Genomic DNA, 23,670 nt, shown 5'->3' with positions numbered 1-23,670 from the left:
TGAAATAACACATCCACTACTTTTTTAACTTGTTTGTTGTCGATCAGAATAAATACAATTACCTATACATATATTGCATTATACATTTAAATAAATGAATACGCGTTTCATAGAATTGTAAGAGAAGACCATGTTTTGTCAGGTTACTTACGATGAGCTGGCTCAGATATAACTGCTGCGTGTGGAATCAGGTCTGTATCAAGTTCGTTTCCATGCATATCATGAATAGTAAAAGTGACTTCATAGTCCCCATCGACTTCAAGCGAAAGTATCTTTAAAGCGTCAGTTATTTCAACCTTATACACGCGGTCAAACGCCCAAGGCATTTCCTTGGCACCGCCAAGAATGGCAAAATCTCCAGCTTTGTGCGGTTCAGACCCTGTTTTTTTTATGAAGATATCAACAAGTGCAGATTTCCCTATTCCACCAAGGAAAAATCCTGCAAAGACTCGTTCATGCTGTTGTCTGAGATGTATAGCTTCTTCAATTTCGTCAAGGTTCATCCCACCAAAAGTTAGATCATCATAACTATAATGTAGCTCTTCCTCATAGTCATAAATATCAGTCGGGATAGAATGACTATGTGTCTTCTCGTTGTTGTTAAGAGGTGATGAGAAGGCAAATGGCTTCATTGGCGTCTGCTCTACAGACTGTGCGCAGTGGGCTTGATATGGCTTATGTCTCCTGATTTGAAGAGCTTGCCAGATTGCCCATAGACGATCGACATTGGAATGATGAAGGTAGAAAATCGGATCAAAAGCTGTGTAATGAAGGGTGGCCATGGAGTAATCTTCGGAGCCCCCTATCCAGGCATGAATTGAGTTATGGACTAACTCAAACTGGATCTCAAAGTCGCAGAAATCTTCCTGCTCAAATGCGTACAGGATTCCATCAAACAGATGTGTATGATCCCCATAAGCTGCTGGAGCAAACAATCTTGAATCTATTGACCTGCTCGTGTGATGGTGTCCCTCCGCAAAAGATATATTTGCATTGTAGAATGGATTATGATGTATGTGTCCATGGGGGTCTATGTAGGTCGCATCTGATGCCAACTCTGGGAGGTGAGTCATAGGTTTTGTCCAGTCCCAGTAAGGAACACCAATAGGAGACCCACGCCTTACAAGAGCATCTTCTACCTGGGTAACAAACAACCTGTGCCAGTGAGGGAAGGAGGCCATGCCATGCATACAACAGGCGAACCTGACTTTTGCATCTGGTTGCGGACAACGAGCAGGAAGGCCATGGTACTCCACAGTAGCCTGGTACCCATCAACGGATGTGTCCGCCTGAAATCTCTCCAGAGCCCTCCTCAACGCGTATTCCTCTTCACGAGTCAAATGATCTATATTCTTCCGAACAATAAGGTCGTCATCGTGGCGATGATGCACTGGTGCTGAAATAAAAAGAAACACATCACAAATGTTGATTTAACATATTCTTCAATAAAACCATTCAAGTCCAACGTCATTTAAACACATAATTTACATGCTAAAGTGCGTAATATTAAGCATTATGTCAAAGATAATAGAGAATTAAACATGTTCTGTGTCTGTTCATTCACTTTCAAAGAGGTGTTTAAGGCTGACTGACTGGCTGAGTATGGTTTTACGCCGTTTTAGCAATATTCCAGCAATATAACGGATGGGGACACCAGTAATGGGCTTCACAAGTTGTACCCATGTGGGGAATCGAACCCGGGCCTTCGGCGTGACGAGCGAACGCTTTAACCACTAGGCTACCCCACCGCCCCAGGTGTTTAAGGGGAATTGCTAAGACTATATATTTTCTGTCCTGCCCCACATAGTCTAACAACGGTGTACACATGACACATGCTCTTTCGCCTTAGGCAAGTGAGCTTGTACCAATATAGCCTATTAACCTTCTAACGCCTCACAGGCAGCATTGGTTATCAGGGATAATTATGTCCATCATGTTGTTTGCACTTGGAGTGGAGTTCAGAGCTATATTAGTGGCCTTATTATTATGTTTTACAGATTGAGATGAAAATTCGAGGGGGTTCAAGGGATCCTGGCACAGTCAGGCTGGTAAAGCTTATCATCAGCTCCGGACCCTTGCCTCCTCTGCACGCAGCCCAGACAGCAAATGGGACTTCTCCCAGGACTTCTGCCTAGTCGAACCCACCAAGAACTTTCCTGAAAGTATGAAGGCTCCCCAACGCTGCACCCTTCTGCATTACCCAGAGTGTCAGAAGGGCTGTGCTCCTGGTGAAGAACTCGGGCACTCTCCTGATCTGCGCCAAAAGATCAGTAGGTACCAAACCAAGGGCACCGAGAACAATGGGGAGCCTGACGACAGTGTACTTTGGATGCTACCGAGAGATTTCAAAGGCGAGGTCCGCATATTTAGCATGCTTTTCCTGAATCTTGCCAATCACGTTATTTTAGGTAGCATTACTATTATAATTTTGAGCAAATACTATACGTAAAGGACGTAAAGCCCTTTTTTTATACTAGTCTAGTCTACGACTTTTTGCAACATCCTTTAACGCGGCCAGATAACATTTCATTATACTTGTAAACATCTTCAAGTTTTTTAATCACTATAAAATAGTGTTAACACCTTGTGTTCGCGAAAAGGATAGCGCTTCTTGCCCAATTTTGTTTGGGGGGGGGAGGGGGGGCACCCACCGTAATACACCAAAAGGCAAGTTTAATCCGCCAAAAGATGTGAACAAAAGGTATATTTTTGTGAAACAACAGGATTTCAAAATGTATCGGACACCATTTTGCTTAGAGATACGTCCGATTTGGAAATGGATCACTGTTTCAAACTTTTACAAGAGTCGTAAGGCGCGCCCTGAAATCTCTGAGATCAAATAAGATGGGAAACACATTGTATCTATTACAAATCTTACATTCACTTTAGCTTTCCCTTCAATATCATGTGATTAATGCTTAAGCCTTTCACTTAGACATTGTAATGTAATGTTTTAAGAATGTATCTGACCTCTACTACAATTTTGTGTTTTCATAATATCGTTTGTCATTTTCTATACGTAGCTGTCATAACATCACTATATTATCTGCCTTTTTGTCATTACTTTGATCTTATGTGAAATAAGTATTCATAAATATTATATATCATTTATCAAGCTGTGTCATGATCATTAAGAATATTGGTTCAAGTTTTCGCATTGTCAATTATTCTGCTTTGGAGATTTCCTCGGAAACGTTATGACGCGTTACGTAGTGCTAAATGTAACTGGCAAGGTCCTGCTCAAGTAAATGCTGTTGTATTACTATATTGCTGATTATTCATATAGTTCAAAGGTAAACCATGAAGTAATTCACTTCCATTTAATGATTGTTGAAAGGAGATTAAGTACATGTATGTTCGAGGAAAGTAAAAACATTAACCGAAACAATAATAGTTAAGTTCATGTCATACACATATCCCGGAAATCTCTTTAGTTATAGAATTTGTTTTCATGAACATAAAACGTAAACGCCAGATACCGCCAGCTCAACACAGTTTTGATTATTCGGCGAAAATGAATCCACTGCACGTTAAAAGCAAACTAGCGCTGCGACAGATATGAATGGGTTACTGAAAATCTGTTATGACACCAGAGTACCCAGTTCGTACTGGTTGCACTTTCAGTCGCACAGTTTGCTTATTTTTTTTATTATAACCAAATTCTGTCAATTATTCAGACATTTTCATGATGAACCTGAAATCCCGTCAAAATTGTGATGTGGAAAAGTGCATTTATTAAAAACAAACTTAGCTGTAAACTAGTTGAAGCTCCACCCATCGTGTCTAGCTCTGCCACAAACTAAGTTCGAAAAATAGCAATTAATCTATGGAGCAGAATTATATTTCTCAGAATTGTGACCATACTGGCATGGAGGGGTACACAGATTGAGATTTGTTTTTGCTTTCACTATTGAAACCATTCCGGTTTGACACATTGACACAAAGAATGATTCCTGTTGCGTACAAATGTACACTGTTATTACCCAATTTGAAAAACAAACTTCTGCAAATACATGACATGAAGATCATCAACTTACGGTCAAGGTGACCTTTCCCAGGTCGGTAAGCAACAGTTGGTTGAGGAACAAGATCAGGGGAAAGTGATGTGCCATTCACGCTGAAGGGGTTTGCTTTCACATAGTAGTGGCCACTTAGCGGCACTCCAAGGCGATGTACCGCATCAGTTACATCAAAGAAGAAGGGTCTGTAGAATTTCCACGGCATCTCGCTTGCGCCTCCCAGAATGAAGAAGTCTCCCGCTTTCTCGCAGTAGTCATCGCTGCGTGGATCGTCACCAGGGATACATGCATATACAACCACGTTGGCAGAACCTCCAAAGCCACTTAGTCGGAAGCTTGCAAATGCACGTTCTTTGGAGTGGCGTTCGTCTAGTTCTGATTTCAACTTTTCTGGCGACATTCCATTCAGGTATAAGCTATCGTAGCTGAATAATATAAATACGATACACACATTAATCGTCATAGCGATGGTAATGAATATTGATCAGGAGAGAGAGAGAGAGAGAGAGAGAGAGAGAGAGAGAGAGAGAGAGAGAGAGAGAGAGAGAGAGAGAGAGAGAGAGAGAGAGAGAGAGAGAGAGAGAGAGAGAGAGAGAGAGAGAGAGAGAGACTCACTCACCACTCAAATTCTCACTCAACCTACACAAATAACTGCAAACCACCAACAACAACAAAACACCAAAAATCAACAACAAACCAATATAAGCAAAATGAAGTGCTCAGTCCCTACTTTTAGTTGGTCAGAATCATATCACATATGCCACACATTTAGACGACTACACATGGTCATGTATCGTACACTGGCTACGATTTTAAGTAAACTACTAAAAGTAATGACGTCTCACCTGTATCCAAGCTGTTTGTAATCAAAGAGGTCAACGGGTCTCGAATGGTCCTTGGTGAGCTGGACTGGATTGGAATCCCTGTTGAAGGGTTGGAGTTGCTGGCGAGAGAGATCGTGTGCACAATCCATTGCGTTGGGATTCTTTCCCCTCAGTTCCTGAAGACGCTGCCAGATGGCGAAGATACGGTCAACGTTGGAGTGATGGAGGAAGAAGATGGGGTCGTAGGAGGTGTATTCCAAGTTTGACATTGAATATCTGTAAATTGATACCAGTTTTGAGTGTTAAGGTACAGGTGTTCTGGGGAATAATCGTCACCCTAGCCAGGAGAGCAAAGAACATCAGCTCCACAACCGAAGCCCTCAAGCAGAGTCAGAACACCTTCGTCATGTCTTCATAAACCTTAATTCAGTATCCAGCCAACAAAGTCAGCAAAACCGTCGCCCTTAACCAAAGAGACAAACCATACAACCAGCCATCATATCCGCAGACTACTAAAGAAGCAAGCCAACACAGATACTGTGTTCCAGCGAGGCACATCAATTCAGCATCCTTTACAAGCCAGAGGTAAACCAGCTGAAGGAACAATGAGAATCAACGAACATCAGGCATCTGTGAAGACAAAAGACTCCAAATCAGTCATCTCCGACCAAGCCCATCCGAATCATACCATCCCTTGGAACAACATCAACATCCTTTAACCCGACCGCTAACACTACAAGATAGAGACAATAAAACAACTCAACCCAACAATCAACTGAGATCAAGGTTATTACTTCCCTACAGCTTAGCATTATCTTAACAAGGCCAATCATATTAAGCTTCATAACCATTATCTATAATCACAATGTCATCACACTGTCCATCAACATCGTTGATTGTAGAAACTCCAATCATTCATGTGTATATTCTCCTCGTTGATAATGTTGTGTATCCCTTGCTTGATAACGGTGTTAGCTTCTACCCAGAAACCGCCTCTGTTGCAATAAAGAAGTTGTCTATCCATTCAAAAGTTGTTCTTCTTCATCATACCAGTTTCTTAATACCACTCAAAGAAGTTATTAATCAAGCGAGTTGAAAGGAATATTAGAGATTGAATCTGCCCTACACTTAAAACTGATATATTTATAATTAAAAGAAGAATTTAACCAAACTTACTCGAAATTCCCGCCCACCAAGTAATGGATAGCGTTATGAGCCAACTCGAACTGGATTTCGAATTTACAGAATTCGTCCTGTTCGAGAGCATCGAGGACAGTCTCCATAAGGTGTGTGTAGTGACCGGGCTCCACCTTCTCGAAAAGCCGATCATCTACTGCCCTTGCAGTCTTCTTGTTGATGAACGCAATCTCACCCCGGTACCAGTAATTGGTTTGAGCCTGTTAGTATAAACACTCATGCTACTAAGTTTAATGCTATATTTTTTATATATATAGAGATAGGTGTAAAATTGTGACTAATTTAACACGAATTCGTAAATTTAAAACACAGACAGTGAGATTATCACCATTTTGGAGAAACGGTCACATCGGCAATATTGCAGCCACACAGTGACGGTGTCACTGATACAATCTGATTCTGTTCTGAAAACACAATCCTTACCTCTGAATATTTCTTTTGAATCGATGAAAACATATGCACACATTCAGAAAATATTCCTTGCTAAGGATGGCCTGTTGCATGCTTCCGACTATATCAGAACCATAAGTTTATTAAAACTAACAAAAATGCTGACCTCACTGGACTAATTAAATATGTGTGATTACTGTCAAAGTGTTAAGTGAAAATGTTTCATTGCATTCACGAGCGAAGTCATACAGACTCATTACTCATTGTTCTTGTTCTCTCCACACGATTCGATTGGGTGACATTGATCTTTCGAAAGCGCGATCCTGAACATCATAGACACATTGATCAAAGAACCAATCAATTGTGTATTTCTTCTGTATGAACGAGACAACCTGTGTATTTACCTTTCCACCTTTGCTGTCAATGTAGATGGGTTCAGTCACAATAGAGGGTAGGTGAGTGAGCGTTTGCGTCCAATCCCAGTAAGGCATTCCTACGGTCTTCCGTTGGGACAGCAGTGCCCGCTCGGCCTGGACTACATAAGCCCTGTGCCAAAAGGGGAAGCTGGGCATACCGTGGACGCAGCAGGCAATCTTCCGTCCCTTGTACTCACACGAGGCGGGCGCAGCATGGTAGGTTGTTATTTCTCTGACACTCATTGGCCCTGTTGCTTCAGTGAGGTCATGGAGGGCGCCGTGAAGAGCTTGCACCTCGTCATCCGTGAGATGACTGACGTCCTTTCTGACGACGTTGTCTGCGAAAAGACAGCGGAAGTGAGTTGTGTTTAACGCCGACGTACATAATGTTGCATTCATATCACAGCACGTCAGATTAATGTGGGTTTAAAGTCGGAAGCAATGCAGGTTCTACGTACTCGAGGGTAGGAGAGAGGTGCTGAGAACGAAATCAAAGCGAACCATGCATTTGAACGCATGGCATTGGACTCTGGTATGACCGTCACTGTGCATAGCGAATTGTCTCATCTTAAAGGATTGGCCACCCGTTGCTTTTACCAGAAACAACGAGATTCCTAGGTCTAACGTCAGACTAAACACCATCTCACCAGATTATACGGAACCCAAGGCACTGTTAACATTTGTTCAATATTTACCAAAATGTCTCTGTCTCATTTTGAATATCATTAGAGGGACAATAACAAACAAACAAAGTGAGGTTTCAAAGATTTAATGAATGTATTTTTTTCTAGCGATGGCAATAATGTCTACCTTTTCAAGCATTCAATTAATTTACGTACGTTGTACAACAAAGTCCGTAAATACATTTTTTGCACTATAGCTGTTTTAGTTTGGCCCTGTCCGGTTGTATGTATCTGTCCAACTGCTGTATTCAGGCCCGCAAGTGATTTATACAACCTATCGTCTGTGGCTTTCTTGCTGCAGAAGAAGTCTTTCAATGTTTCCAGGGCATCATTAGCATCAGCAAAGGAAGGGGGGCCCGCTTTTGTGTCTTCGTCGACACAATCAGGAGTATCTTCTGTGTCATCCACTTACAAAGAAAATGACCAAAAATGCTTTCAAAACATCTCAGAAAATAGAATGTGTTTACCATCTCGAGAGGATCTTCGCATTGTTTTTACTTATTCTTCAGAGGATTGCTTCAGCGTTGCCATCACAAACTGTTAGTGCTTAATCTAGAGAAGCTGTTAAACAATTATCTGAAAACCTTTCAGTTTCTCGCATAGTCTTTAACTGATAGGTGTGAGCATGGTGCCACACTATCTTCAGAAATACTCACAAAGTGTAATTACACGCTGCTTGTTGCTATTGACCATCTTGAAAACACTCAGAGTGATACTTTGGCATATTCTTCACAAATTTCTACAGATATTGTGACGTCATCTTCACACCCAGTGAAGATTTCTTTGCAGAGCAGATATGTTGTCCCAATGTTCTGTTAGGGACTGGGTGGCTACTTCAGTAGAATGTTTCCCATGTGGACGACAGAGATCATTATGCCCAAAGCATTGAAGCAGGGTAACCTTACAAAACTCTTATATCCTTTCACAAAGCCATTGCGTTTGGATCACCTGTTATTATATATTACTGCGGAAGTATGTATACCATACTTCACTGTGCATTCCGGTTTCAGTCTGATTGCAAAGCTATGAAATAAGTAAAAAAGGTTGGGTTACTGTACGGTCTGCTTTACTTCCATATCAGATTCAAAACTCTCAAATATATCGCATAAAAGTTAAAACACCCCAAGGTAGGATTAAAACCAGTTCTTAGTTTGAGTGATTAGTCTGAATGACTTATTGAGCAGGAGAAACTGTGGTAGGGTTCTTGTGAAATGTGTATCTTTGTACTTCGTAATGACAACCTGAAGGTAGATTGTACAAGGAGTAAAATATTAATGATCAGTCCGGAGATGCAGGTACGTGAGGAGTTCTCTAACTTCGAAATGGACATATTTGAGGCTTGAAAATAATTATCTGAAAGAAAAAACTTTTCAGCAGGAAATTTGGGCTGCAACCTGCAGTAAAACCCGCCTAAAGCTAGCACTTTGCAATGTTCAAATTCATTCATACGCATGTGTATCATACATAATGTTTTTATCATTATGTGTAAAGGTATGAAGCATACATTAAAGTAGTCTGAATAACACTCTTTGCACACAATAATGAGAATACATAGGGTTTTTATCCCTCGGGACATGAAATATTTCCCGATCGGCGCAGGCTGATACTGTGTCTTTCGTTTTTTAAATAAACTCTCAAAAAAAAAGAAACTTGACATGCTGTTTTGGAGTTTACTTACTGAGTGCATATAACTGATTCAAACATGACATCATTGCTCAGTTTCAGTAAAATCATCACTTTACACATTTCCAAAACATGATTATCCAGAAAGTGTTTGGTAAAACCACAGAGGTCTATTAAAGCCACTTGGTCAGAGTAAAATGTCAGTATCTGGTGTGACCATCATGAGCATCGATAACAGCTTGGCAGCCGTGACCCATAGAAGAAAGAAGATGCTGAATGTTGTCTTGAGGAATGTTTTGATACTCTTGCTGAAATGCTGTGTGCAGTTCTTGTGGTGTCTGGGGGGCGGATTACGCAGGCGTAAGCCCCGACCAAGACTATCCCATAGATGTTCAATTGGGTACAAATCCAGTGATCGAGGAGGCCAAGCTAACAACTGAACATTGCTGGAGGAAGACCTGTCAAACACATGCAATGTGATGTCGAGAATTGTCATGCTCCAAAGATCAACCGTTGACGTTGATGTAGGGAACGACATGACGATGAACTGGTCTTCTGGCAAAAAGTCTGTCTTTCCATAGCCAATTGCGCACTGTCTGGTCGGAGATTCGGCGCAGTCCAGGGATTTGGATTGTTGTGGATGATGCGGCCGTGGTGAACGAAAATGTCTCAACCGGATGTAGCGATCCTTGGCAGCGGTGGTAACTCCAGGTCGACCTGACCTGGGTCTGTCATTAACACCCCCAGTATTTTTGTATCGGGTCCATAGGTTTGAGATGGTCTGCCTGGGCACGTTGAAGTGCCTTGCCACATCATGCTGCGATGTCCGTCCTTGTGAACGGCCGAGGGCGTTGTGTCGTTGAGCTTCTGTCAGTCTTTTCATTCTTTTGTCGTCTATAGTGGCTTAAAACAATGCATGTGGGGTATCATTGATGTGGCTTTTGAAGCCTACAGTCACTGGCTTCAGCTCAGGGTGATACACAATTTCATGATGCTCGTGCATTTCATGAAGGGTGCGTTTTAGCGATTCACTACAGTGTAACGTTACGATTTTTTTAAATGTTTCTTTTTTCAAACGTTTTGTCGTCGGAAACCATTCCCCCACATGCTGGGATTCAGCATGGATTAGTTTGTGTCAAATATTTTCCTAAAATTCAAATTTGTCCTGTGTCAAGTTTCTTTTTTTGAAGAGTATAGTATATGGGGATATGCTATTACACATAAAACCGGTTCCAACAAAAAACAAACACAACCCCCCCCCACAACAAAACCCCCAAAACGATTGGTAATGGTTACATTTATGTCTTCTCTCCCCGCAAAGCCCATTCGACCTTACTGTTAACTTGCTTTCCATATCTTTCTCTCTCTCGTTATTTCAAATTTTTTAAAACCTACATTATGAGAAAATATAACACAATATTCGATGACAGATGCTAATGAATTGGAAATAAGCTACTAAAATGGCAACATTAAGCATTTATACATTACACAAAAACATGGATGAAAATTAAGGCAGTTTATTTCAAAATATAGCCTTCTAAGTCCTACAATCACCACAAAATGGATGAGGAATGAAATATCTAAAACTAATTGTTAATTCAGACACAAACTGAAACAAATTGTAAACGGAATAATAAAATTGTTTGAAATGTTATATTAACATCCGCATGTAGACAAAAACCAAAACACTGGTTCGAATGCAATATCTGTTTACTAGTTCCACTTACATATTCGTTTGAGTGGTATTCTAGAAGTTGGTGGTATAGAGTGAGTGAGTGAGTGAGTAAATAGTTAACGTCACATCGGCAATATTTCAGCCATATCGTGACGAGAACATTTTACATTGAAATGGAAGGTGGTATAGAGATGACAAATCTTTATGGATATTGTATATATTGTATATAAACTGGTGTACCCCAGCATTTTCCCATATGCTTGAAAACAGTATAAGAAGCTATACCGAATTGTCGCTATTGTTTAAATAAAGAAGTTGATCATCCATACAGTTGTGTCGTCTTTCCACTTACATATGCTTCATAATTGTTTTGCCGTATAAGCGGTTGCTAAGTCAAACGTTGAAACCCCGTAGAATAATCGCAGTTCACTATTCAGGATCTCGGTTTCATTTTTGAGATGTAGTGATACCTTTGTGGAGAAAAGTACTGCATCCACATTTGGACACAACAGTCAATCTGCTAGATATAAAGATATTTTGAGAGTGTGTACTTTTGTTCATAAAGTGCCGCGTGTATGTTTAAAAAATTTAGAATGTTTAAGCTTCATCAGACCAATTAAACTTGTTTGTGATTTTCTAACTTTCGTCTTTTTTTCGATCAACGTTTCTCCACAGTTCAAGGTCAATAGCATTCCCCCTGTTACGCAAATCAGCCATATCTTCATCTGTGCCCTCTTTGGAGACACTCTCGGGAGGGTTTTTACTGGAGTCCTGTAGCGGGTAACTCTTGCTCTTTCACTCCAGGTATCCATCGTCATTCTCTTTTTACACTCTCTATATCCTCTTTGGTATTGCCATCGGGGATTTTCCGTTTTCTGAAATCTGTATATAATCGTTCTTTAGAGACAAGAAACTGAAATATTTAAAGCTCATAACAGTTTCCTTCCTAATGCATCGTCAGAATATACTAGTTTATGTCTTCCGCTCATGTTCATGTATCCCGTGTGTGGCTAACCTGAGTAATATTTATCCCTTGTGTCATTCTGTACAAAACAAACGTGTACAGTAACTGTGTCAATGAATCAAATACCTTCACACAACTTCAGATACAACAGATGCATATGAAACCTGTTTCACTGACTGAGTTTGGTTTTTACGCCGCTTTAAGCAATATTCCAGCAACATCGAGGCGGGGGACAACAGAAATGGGCTTCACACATTGTGCCCATGTGGGGAAAACCTGTTTCAAGTGAATTGTATAGTTGATAGTTGGTCACCTTTACCACATTTCCAAAACACATGTAATGCTAACATTCAAGCCAGGTTTGTTTGTAAGAATGCATAAAAGCATATGATTTATTAGAGGCACTCACCACGTCAGGCCAAAAGAACGTCAACGGTTGATAGCAGTAGTTCATCTGTCCCGCCAGACTAGAGGCAGCATGGCTTTACAATCGGAAATACTTAGATAATAATCCGCTGGAACCCACAATCTGAATGTACTCGTATGGACACACGCATCTGACGGAACTAAAGAAACAGTAACACAACTCTCGCACTTCCAGAAACAGTATATGCATTAATGTGGATACATGTGGCCATCATGGAAACGGTTTAGTAATGTTTAACTGACTACTTTCATGGTAGCGTATCTGATGTACAATGTCACACAGTTGCTAGCTTTAATCAGTTTAATCTTATGAAGACAAAATACTATGCATGCGTAACAAATGATGAAGAACAGCACTCACTGAGTGTACTGATTTATTTAAAAAGGATGAATAATTACATGCTTGAGATGAAACTACTTGGAGTATCAGCGTGTAAAGTCGTGGAAAAATATCTAGACTTTTCACTTATTTAGGACAAATTTTTACATTCAAATTCTGGTCACGATATGGCTGAAATATTGCCGATGTGACGTTAAGTTTTACCTCACTCCCTAATAAGGACAATGAGGAGAATGAAGTAAAGGAAGTGTACGTTAAGTGGAGAATTAGGTGAGTAGAGTATCAATTGACTATTCCATGTTGGGAATCGAACACTGATCTTTGGGGTGACGAGCCAATACTTGAACCAAATGGCCTTCTTGCTGTCTTGTTTCTTGCCCACACAGCGTATAAACATGTACCATGACACTGATGTAAACTTACCTGCTCCAGCCCCCGTCTGTAGAAATATAAAAATAAAAATACACATTACATATGGTATGCTGTTAACTAATGGAAAAGCGAGAAGAAACATATACCAAGCTGAAAAATATGGAAACTTTAGGAATGAATTGTACCACACATAGCATAAGCAAGGGCGCACGAGTTGGGTGAAACAAGGTGTTTAGAAGTATTGCAGTCACGTCAGAGGAGCGTGACACATTCAAGCCCGGTACAGTGTTGATGCACACCTGAAGGACTTCACTCAGCTAAAGCACATAGTCACATATATCTCTATGACCGGAAACTGATTCGACTGTGCCCACAAACACACACAGAAATGAAAACAGACAAAAAACTTAATTAATTTAACAAGCAAAGAAAAGCAACACGCGAATCATTTGGGTAAGGCGTGACAACATTAAAAAAATGTTTTCCTGTGACCTAGAACCTTTACATAAGTCCAAAGAAAAATATATTACATCAATATGGGTTTTGGAGTGGGACTATTTTTCTATAAACTCTAAACGACGATGAATATATGTATATCTGCCCCAAACAATTTCAACTGTCTTACACAATATATCTGACATATATAATGTATAATACAACGGCTGTAGTCCATCGTGGAATACACCATTCATAAATATAAATGTCACTTATTTACAACAGACGACTCTACGTCAAATTTACAGATTAACCGTGTTATTAAACTGAAAAATGGATATCTTCAAAGGATCAGCAACCATAATAAAGTACAATAATACTATGTTGATACATAATTAAAACAAAACAGCATGCGAATGTAAAATGAGCTCAAAGTAAATATACATCACATATTAATCATAAAAACTCTCTAGAAGTAGATTCCGTGATACATATTAGAATATAACATAAGCCTGTGTTTATAATTCACTATTATTTAATACCAGATGTTTGCGAAAAGGTAAACGTATCCTTAAAACGAAGCATACAACTTCATGGACGACAACGTCTTGTTTAGTGCACAGAGCGATGAAAAGTTGTTATCTAAATTGTCAAAGTACAGGTTTCTTGTTAAAAGTTCAGCAAAATATATGCATAGTTCAAATGTCATGTTGGGTGTAATTTGGGGGTCTAAACCTATTATAATAAGGGAGCACTCCTCCGATAGTATCCGATTTCTATCTTGTTATGTATGTTTCGATGCATTGCACAAAAAGTAAGGTCAAAGTAATCACCAACCGACCAACCAAGCAAGCAACCAAACAACCAACCAATCTGTATTCAGTACTTAAAGACCACAGGCCATTAGTACAATATATAGTAGTAGTATATGAAAGAGTTTTATACACGATATTGATATTATGTTTTCATGCAATTATGACGTTCAGACGATGCTCGATGGCGTTATTTTTTTGTGAGTTTCATAGCATGATATATAAACATAGCAACATTCTGAATCCAAACTTATGATAAGGGAGCAGTCCTCCGATATTATCCGTGTCTTTTGTTATGTATGTTTCGATGCATTGAACAAGAAGTAAGACAAAAGTAACGGAGTCTTGAGATAGAATAATTGAAAACCCTTGATCCTATTTTAAGATCTTTCACCATTACGCCGTGCTCTGTATGGAATTAGAGACTCACTGCTTTTGAAACGGGATGTTTTTTTACTTTTACGTTGCATTCGAATAAGAATTGTTGGAAATGTAGTATACACAGCACATGTTCAGGGTTACTTATCCATATCCATTCTAAATTCTGCATATATCCATGGTCTTTATACACGTGACTGTGTTAAGAATATATATGATATATTCTATAATCAGTGAGTGAGTGAGTGATTTTAGATTTTAAGTCACATCGGCAATATTTCAGCCATATCGTGACTAAAGCAAGTTATAAATATATCAAGAATTTAAGTTAAATGATAAAATTCTGCCAACGAAGGACAGTAAAACAACTAGGGTATCACAGATACAGATATAAAACTAGTAACTAAATCTAAAACATTTGAACTATACAAGACGATACAATATAAAAACAGGCTATTGATCGCCAACAACTGAAGGTAGAGCACCATACTAGGGACCATGGGGACTTACAGTACATTTGCTTCCTGCATGGACCCTAGCTGGATTTACACCATCCCTTCAGCCATTGGCGACAGAAGAGAAACCTAGCCATAAATTAAAAGTACACATATTCTACGATTAAAAACCTGGTACACTTAAATTGACTAAATGTTTTGGGACTTACATACCCTCTCAGGAGGACAATAATTTTACGCTACTTCAACCCCCTTTGAGGGTACAGCTACTAACAATATCAGTTACTAATTTAAACTACCAATAATAAAATATATATCTATTTACAAATCAGTGAGCAAGTCTAATTTTTTTAAAAAAGCAATAATTAAATGAGAACTTGTATGACTAAAAGATCCTTCATAGTTTTACTTTGAAATAAATATCCCTTGTGATGGAATATTCAACACAGTCAAGCAAGACATGCTTGACCGTGATTCGTTCATCACAAAGGGATACAAACTGGAGGATCCTCACCTTTCAATAGGTACTCATGCGTATATCTTGTGTGGCCAATACGACATCGTCGTATGATGACCTCTTCAAATCTGGACTGACAACCCAAGTAAGTGTAACCGATATAGGGTTTTATTGCATGTAATTTATTGATACCTACTTGGGTGTCCCACTTCTTTGCATCAGATCACGGATGTAAGATCTAATACAAGCTTTGTAATCAGAGTATGGGAGCAGAAGTGGTGTCACAGATTTGTTGAGTGCAGCCTTAGCAGCAATATCAGCCATCGTGTTCCCAGAAATGCCAACGTGGCTGGGTAACCAACAAAAAGACGATGTCGCATTGGCCAGTAGCAAGCTCATTATACAATTCAATAATTTCTAATAAAAGTGGATGTTTGCAAGAAAGATTTTTTATAGCCTGAAGACACGAAAGAGAATCTGAAAAGATGATATATTGTTTATATTTACGGTGTTTATTAATATATTTAAGAGCTGTTAGTATTGCGTTTGCTTCTGCTGTGAAAATTGAACTGTCATTGGGTAGTCTGGAAGATATTGTTTTGGACCCAATGACAGTGGCACAAGCAACCGCGCCACCATCCTTGGATCCATCTGTATATACGGATTTATAGTTATTATATTTATTTCTTAATTGACTAAATTCTTGTTTATACTGTAAATCATTAGTTTCGGATTTTTTAAATGTGGTTAATGTTAAGTCAACGTCTGGCCTCACCAATTGCCAAGGAGGAGAAGAAAGAAGACGGGAAGGAGATATATTCTCCAGCTCAATGCCGGCAGCAGAAAGGAATGGTTTAATTCTGTGCCCAAGAGGCGGAACAAGAGAAGGCTTTTTGTTATACAAATCCTCATAAAGAGGAGTGAAGATGCAGTGAAACGCAGGATTGGACTCGTTAGAATATAGCTTCGTAATATACTGTAATGATAATTTTATACGGCGTTGGGTAAGAGAAGGCTCATCTGCCTCGACGTAGAGACTGTCAACAGGAGATGTTCTGAAGGACCCAAGACAAAGTCTCAGACCTTGATGGTGGACTGAATCTAATAGTTTTAGGTTGCTTTTGCAGGCTCCACCATAAACGATGGAGCCATAATCAAGCTTCGAGCGGACAAGTGATCTGTAAAGGTGTAGGAGCGTAGCTTGATCCCCTCCCCACCTTGAATTAGACACGACTTTCAATAAATCAAGTGCCTTCAGGCATTTAGTTTTGAGAGATTTGATATGCGGAAAGAAAAGTTAAATGGGAGTCGAAAATGAGACCTAAGAACTTGGCCTCTTTTACAACCTTGATGGGAGTGCCATTTAAAAACAGTTCTGGGTCTTTATGTGGTTTATATTTTCTACAGAAGTGTAGACAATTAGTTTTTGATTTAGAAAATTTAAAGCCGTTTTCAAGACACCATTTATTTATTTTATTTAAACACAACTGCAGTTGCCGTTCAATAGTATGCATATTCTTACCGCGACAAGAAATGTTAAAATCATCCACAAAAAGTGATCCATCTATTGAATCGTTTAAAACCTTGGATAAACTGTTGATCTTAATGCTAAATAAAGTTACGGACAAAATACTGCCTTGTGGGACACCCTGATCCTGATTGTAATGGTCAGACAGGGTAGAACCCACTCGGACTTGAAATTGCCTGTCTTTTAAAAAACGTGATATAAAAAGAGGTAAACGACCCCTTAAACCAAAATCATGTAAATCCTTTAAAATGCCATGCTTCCAGGTGGTATCGTACGCTTTCTCGAGATCAAAGAATAGCGATACTGCATGTTGTTTATTGACTATTGCATTTTTGACGAAGGATTCTAAGCGTACCAAATGATCAATGGTACTACGATTTTTCCTGAAACCACATTGGATATTTGTTATGAGATTATTGGTTTCAAGATACCAAGTTAATCTATTATTCACCATTCTTTCCATGGTTTTACAGACACAACTCGTTAAAGAGATTGGTCTGTAATTAGACGGATCAGTATGATCCCGGCCAGACTTTGGTATAGGGACTACAATGGCATTACGCCACGAAGGTGGGAAATTCCCTGAAGTCCATAGTGTGTCAAAAATATTTAGAAGAGTTTCCAAACATGATTCCGGTAAATGCTTCAAGAGCTGATAGTGTATGTTATCAGCTCCTGTTGCTGTGTCATGAGCTTGCTCAAGGGCAGCGTGGAGCTCATGTAATGAAAATAATTCATTATAATCTTCGCCATTGTCCGAGTTAAAATTTATTCTCTTCTTCTCCTGTTGTTTCTGATATTGTTGAAATTCAGGGACGTAATTGGACGAAGACGAATGTTTGGCGAGAGTTTCACCAAGCTTATTGGCAATGTCAGCCTTATCAGTTAACAAATTATCACCGTCCTTTAAATGATGAACGGTAGATTTGGAACCTTTGCCCTTTATTCTTTGTATCATGTTCCACACCTTTGACATCGGCGTTCGAGAATTTATTTTGGAAACATAGTTTCGCCAAGACTGACGCTTATTCTGTTTAAAACTGCGTCGCGCCTTGGCATTTAACATTTTAAATTTATCTAAATTATGGACAGTAGGATGTCGGCGAAAATATTTTTCTGCTTTCTTCCTACACTTTCTGGCCTGTTTACATTCGTTATTGAACCATGGTTTACGAATATGTGGAACCGCAGAGGACTGAGGAATTGTTCTGTCAGCAATGCCATTAAGGATATCAGAAAACGACTGAATAGGATCTTCACTGTTCCTAAACCGATCATGAGTTAATTGTTCAGCACACAGAGTCTCATATAATGACCAGTCAGCCCTGGCAAAGTTCCTTCTCGATAAAGGTGGATCATCCCCAGGGTTGACTGTTTTGAAATGGTGGGGAAGTGATCACTCCCACATAGGTCATCATGGACCACCCATTCAAATTCATTATACAGGCTGGAGGCGGCAATTGACAGATCCAGGAAGAATATGTTCCCGTAGCTGGATGTAGATAAGTGGGAGAATCATCGTTATATATACACAGGTGATTATCGGAAATAAATTCCTCAAGGATTTTACCTTTAGTATTAATATGATCACTTCCCCAAAGCGGGTTGTGACCGTTCAGATCGCCCATGATGAGACATGGCTTCGGAAGTTGATCAAACAGATTTTGAAGATCTGATTGTTGAATATTTGAAGAAGGAGGTATATACAAGCTGCACAATGTCAGAGCAATGTGCAGAGTGAGACGCACAGCAACAGTTTGAAGATCCGTATTTAAAGTGACAGGACTGTGAATGACACTCTGGTGCACCAAAATAGAGGCACCACCAGTAGCTTTATTGCCTGGAGGGGAGAAGGAATGATAATCACTAAACCGTCTTAAATTAAAAGTATCAGTATTTTTAAGGTATGTCTCTTGAAGACATAATGCTGACGGTTGAAGATCTTGAATGAGTAATTGTATGTCATTGAAGTTATTCTTCAGTCCTCTGCAATTCCACTGAATTATATTAGACAATTGAGTCATGATGGTGGCTCAATCAGAGATCTCTCTCGTGAATGGGAAGAAGAGCTATTCCTCCGCTTGTCCTGTGAGGACATTGTGACCTCCATGTCGAGAGGTCAAAAGGGTTCTCCAGAGGGATCTCTGAAGGTAAAGGGACAGAAGGTGTCTCTTTTCTGTTTAATTTTTTTCCTTTTCCTCTTGCTGAACTGGCTGAGTGGGGCTGTTTGTTTACTGATTTTGACTGTAGCTCAGGTTGACTAACAGTCTGAGAAGAAGAAGTAGTCTGTGTAGCTGGTGACATAGGTTCAGTAACTGGGGACTTGTGTGGACTGGCTGAAACAGGTCTTTCTGACTTGATCCATGTCAAGTCAGTCTGGCAAGCTATAGATGATGTTGCTACAGCACGTGTGACTGCAGCGGAATAAGTTATACTCAAAGGAGTTGAGTTCTGAGTTGCGTACAGTTTTTTTGCATCTAAGTATGAAATACTTTTTTCACACTTTAGTTTCATAATTGTCGCTTCCCTTTGCCACACAGGGCAGGATCTGGATGATGGAGGATGAGGACCTTCACAATTTGCGCATTTATACTCTTTTTGACAGTCTGTATCAGCATGATGGTCTCCACAGCGGTGACAAACCACAGAGTTGCGACATGATTTCGACCCATGGCCAAAGCGTTGACATGTATAACACCGGAGTGGATTGGGGACATACACCTCCACTCCGATGTTTAAGTATCCAGCTTTAATTGATTGGGGAATGGTTGCAAGAGCAAATGTCAGGAGATAGGTGTTGGTGTTAATGACGACACCCTCTCTCTTCATGGTGAAACGTTTCACCGCTGTCACAGCCTGCTCCTTAAGCTCTGTTGCAATGTCCTCCTCGGACATATCCGATAGACAACGAGCTCTGTCCCGAACGATGCCGCGACAAGAATTTAAAGTTCTGTGCACAGACACAGCAACCTCAATATTTGCAAACATTTTGATTGACAAAAGATTTAGAGATTGCTGTTTCCGTGCACACTCGACCAGAAGCGAGCCGCTACGAAGACGGGTGACGTTCGCCACTTCCCCACAAATTCCAGATATTGCTTTGGAGATCGCAAAGGATTAAGTTTGATAGGTAAATTATCTTTGCCTTCTATAACCAGAAATCTAGCCCATGACTCAGCACTTGAAGAGGTATTTCTTGTAGTTTGGTCAAGTTCATCCAAACGCCTTTTCTTTTCATTTCTCAGTGAACCAGATTGTTGTGACGCCATAATGAAAGGAAAAAGATTCAGCACCCCTGCTCCCCATCCACCACGGAATATCAACAAGGACAGTGTCATATAGCACCGGATCTCCAAGATGCTGACACCAAGGATACAGGGGTGTTATACTCAAGTGAATACGACATGAATAGCTGCATTTATCTACCAATTTAATGCCAGACTGGTTCGGACCTTGAGAAGAAATTCGAGACATGCATTATTCAGTGGTCAACATCACCAGATTGGCCCATGAGCCACCGCCTTCTGGCATAGGACTCTAGGCAATTTCGTATATAAATAATTTGTACATTGAAAATCAAAATGTCCAAGGCCCAATAGTAAAAATGTGCAAATAAAATAACTATGCACAGGGCTTGGCGTGACCAGCCGATTGGTAGAACCGGGCCAGTTCTACCACCCGTCTAGGTGAAGTAAGGGCCAAAGTGGCGTGTTGGGCAACAGGAACACGGTTCCAGGCCCCTGCTGCCCTCAACCACCAGAATCCCGTCCTCCACCGACACAGGGGCGCAACCCACGGCAAACGGGTTGGTGGACCTAATATCCCCCCGGGTCCACAACGGGGGGTTGAAGGGCGCTTAGCGTGACCCAGCACCCACCACGAGGAGGTGGCCCTTCATGGGTGCCTATTCTATAATCAATTCAAATTAATCTACATTCAAATTTATTAAAATCTACCTCTGACTGACTGACTGACTGAGTTTAGTTTTAGCAATATTCCAGCAACATCACGGCGGGGGACACCAGAAATGGGCTTCACACAATGTACCCATGTGGGGATTCGAACCCGGGTCTTCGACGTGACGAGCCAACGCTTTAACCACTAAGCTACCCCACCGCCCCTCTACCTCAGAGATCTAAATATGAAACAGAAGAGGTGCAACTGGTTTTATTTATAGGCCAGTAGTTCATTGTGGGTTTAGCCTGTTGACCATTATGTATATATACACACACTAGTAATGGATTTCTTGTTTTGAATGTAAAGCGTGATATTGCTGAAATATTGCTGAAAGCGGCGTAAAACTAAACTCACTCACTCCTTGTTTTCATATTGCCAAATAGACTATTTACACAGAAACAGATCCACTTTGAATGGAGCACAGTTAGTTAGTTATGCCCAAGTCTATATCCTATCCATGAAACATCAAATATAAAATGTGACCCATTTTTAGCTTGCATAAATTTACCTGTGAACATGTCGAATAGTAGTTATGATCATCTCGATGCATAATTATCATACTTCCATGTTAGAATCTGAAGATCTTGCTGCTCTATTCTAAATAGACTACATAATTTGCACTCGTCTGTAAAGATGCATGCCATTTTCAATTCATTGGTAGTCAAGTAACACAGTGCATGTCGTTCTGTGGTCAATCTAAAGTGTGTTTTCAGTCAGCTTTCATTTTTACTTTCATTCTTTTCCAGTAGCAGACTGTTGGCAGTATACCCGTGGTAGGATTACCGCGGGTGGTAGGATTACTGCGGGTATGTTTTGTGTACACCTTCGCTCGTTATATTCTACTCACACTTTGCTAAGGATCACAAAAAATCACAACTTTACTTAAACGTAGATTTACAATTTGAAATTGTATCCATTTAAAACTGGATAAATAATAATATGGTATCACCTTTTTAGGCAAACAGACACTTTAATCTAACCATATGCACTTGATACATGAGTAACCATAAAAATGGTTTTCATGGCACCAATCAACCATTTTGCAAATCATGGAACGAGTCACTGACAAATAAACAACACATGTCAATAGCAGGTATGGGATCCAAAAGATGCAATGACAATCTGAAACCTAGGATCCATGCTTACAATAAGCTTAGATATTAAAACCAAATTTGACCCCACATCATACTTTTTCTGCTGAATCCATGATTTGATCCTTAGCAAAGTGTGAGTAGTACAATACTACACCTGACAATGTAAGAGACTGATGCAATTAAGATTGTATAGCTTTGTAAATAATGACGGAAGAGTATAATTTCAGAATGTGACATGAAATGCATTTCAGCTATTAAGGAACTGAAGACTCATAGGGACACGTTGATTGTAATGGTATTTTAAAATTCAACGTTACACATAAAAAAGACATGGACTTACCGCCAAAGCGACGAGCAGAAAGTGAACCAGCCACATAACGTCTTGTGCAACGGAGTGATGTTCTCCACCCAGAACAGACTTTATAACCATCAATGACAACTGGACAAACTTGTCTGGAGGTGAACCCTTTTCCTAAAGAAGGGGTAGGAGGTGAACCATCCATTCAGAAAGCCTTAGTCATATAGCTCGCAGTTTATAAACAGTTTCTTACTCCATACTAATCCATGTGTAAATTGTCTTTTTAAAAAACCCGATGCTATTGTTTGATTATTTAAGGTCTTAAAAGTCATATTAATATAATCGCTTTATCCCCGTAGGTTCATGGATGGACTTGCCCATTTTTTCATCAATTCAGCAAACGCAGTTGCCTAACTGCTGACTCAACAGTAAGGATTACAACACAACCTTCCATTGGTTGTATTGGATAACATCGACATGTGTGGTCTGGTTTCATCGCCTGCAGTATGGAACGCATGGCGGTAGTTGGCCTAATACAGTGCTCCACACACGAGGTGGACACAGCAAATAACAATGGATGATAATGGTTGTCACATTTGTAGAAACAAACATAGAAACAACAAATAGACAAATAATGATCATTGCATTTCACAATAAGGATGCAAATACAAGTTCTTGATTTCGTGATTCATACCGGGATCGCTACAAAATGGCGCTGGGTGTCATGCATGCAATACTGTTCAAAGTGACGTTAAATGTATTCTATATTCTTCTAAAATATAATAAAATACAGTAGACAGATAGAAATAACTTATGTGGGTATGCGGGGAGTCCCTAAACCTAATCATGATCTGCTCACATTCGCCCTGATTCTCAGCTCCCATTGAGGTGTCCGGACATTCTTACCACTGCAAGCTAAACCTCTGTTCCCAGGAACACAACTCACTCACACATCAGTGGTAACAGGTCTAGAAGTATATTCGGTGTGAAAACTAGAATTGCTGACAGCAACAGGACATATGGATGTTTTGAGAGTCGTACACACATTACATAATGGTTGTTTAGCTCGTCCCTCTGATTCATGGCGATATCAGACAACTGCCGCAGCCATATCAGAATGCAAGTGCTGATTTGACAGAATCTGTTCAAAGCGCTTATAAGCTAAACTCACTCACTCACCCACTGTGATAGAGACTTCTGTATTGAGTATTCTAGTATTAAATTGGCGTAAAGGGAAACAAAAGTCTGATGCGATACAAGTTGTAAACGTTTTTCTTTTGAACGAAACCCGCGACCACGTATGGTGATCAACCAGGCATTAACACCC

General features: G+C 40.0%; 1 protein-coding gene across 1 annotated transcript in view; it reads right to left on the bottom strand.

Annotated features, from left to right (window-relative positions):
• Nucleotides 1-22,435, bottom strand: part of LOC124265277 — a 76,169-nt gene extending 53,734 nt beyond the window's left edge. Inside the window, 7 exon segments of the mRNA XM_046700070.1 lie at nucleotides 152-1,396; nucleotides 4,038-4,444; nucleotides 4,865-5,119; nucleotides 6,020-6,240; nucleotides 6,835-7,184; nucleotides 12,981-12,996; nucleotides 22,386-22,435. Of these exon segments, the coding sequence (XP_046556026.1) occupies nucleotides 152-1,396; nucleotides 4,038-4,444; nucleotides 4,865-5,119; nucleotides 6,020-6,240; nucleotides 6,835-7,184; nucleotides 12,981-12,996; nucleotides 22,386-22,421 (2,530 nt within the window). The 5' untranslated portion in view covers nucleotides 22,422-22,435.
• Nucleotides 22,436-23,670: the final 1,235 nt, after the last annotated feature.

This window comes from Haliotis rubra, unplaced genomic scaffold, assembly GCF_003918875.1.
Source record: "Haliotis rubra isolate DU_JTF1 unplaced genomic scaffold, ASM391887v1 Scf121, whole genome shotgun sequence".
NCBI classification, from domain to species: Eukaryota; Metazoa; Mollusca; class Gastropoda; order Lepetellida; family Haliotidae; genus Haliotis; species Haliotis rubra.
Note: the sequence above shows the minus strand (reverse complement) of the source record. Positions and strands in the feature narration are given on the sequence as shown.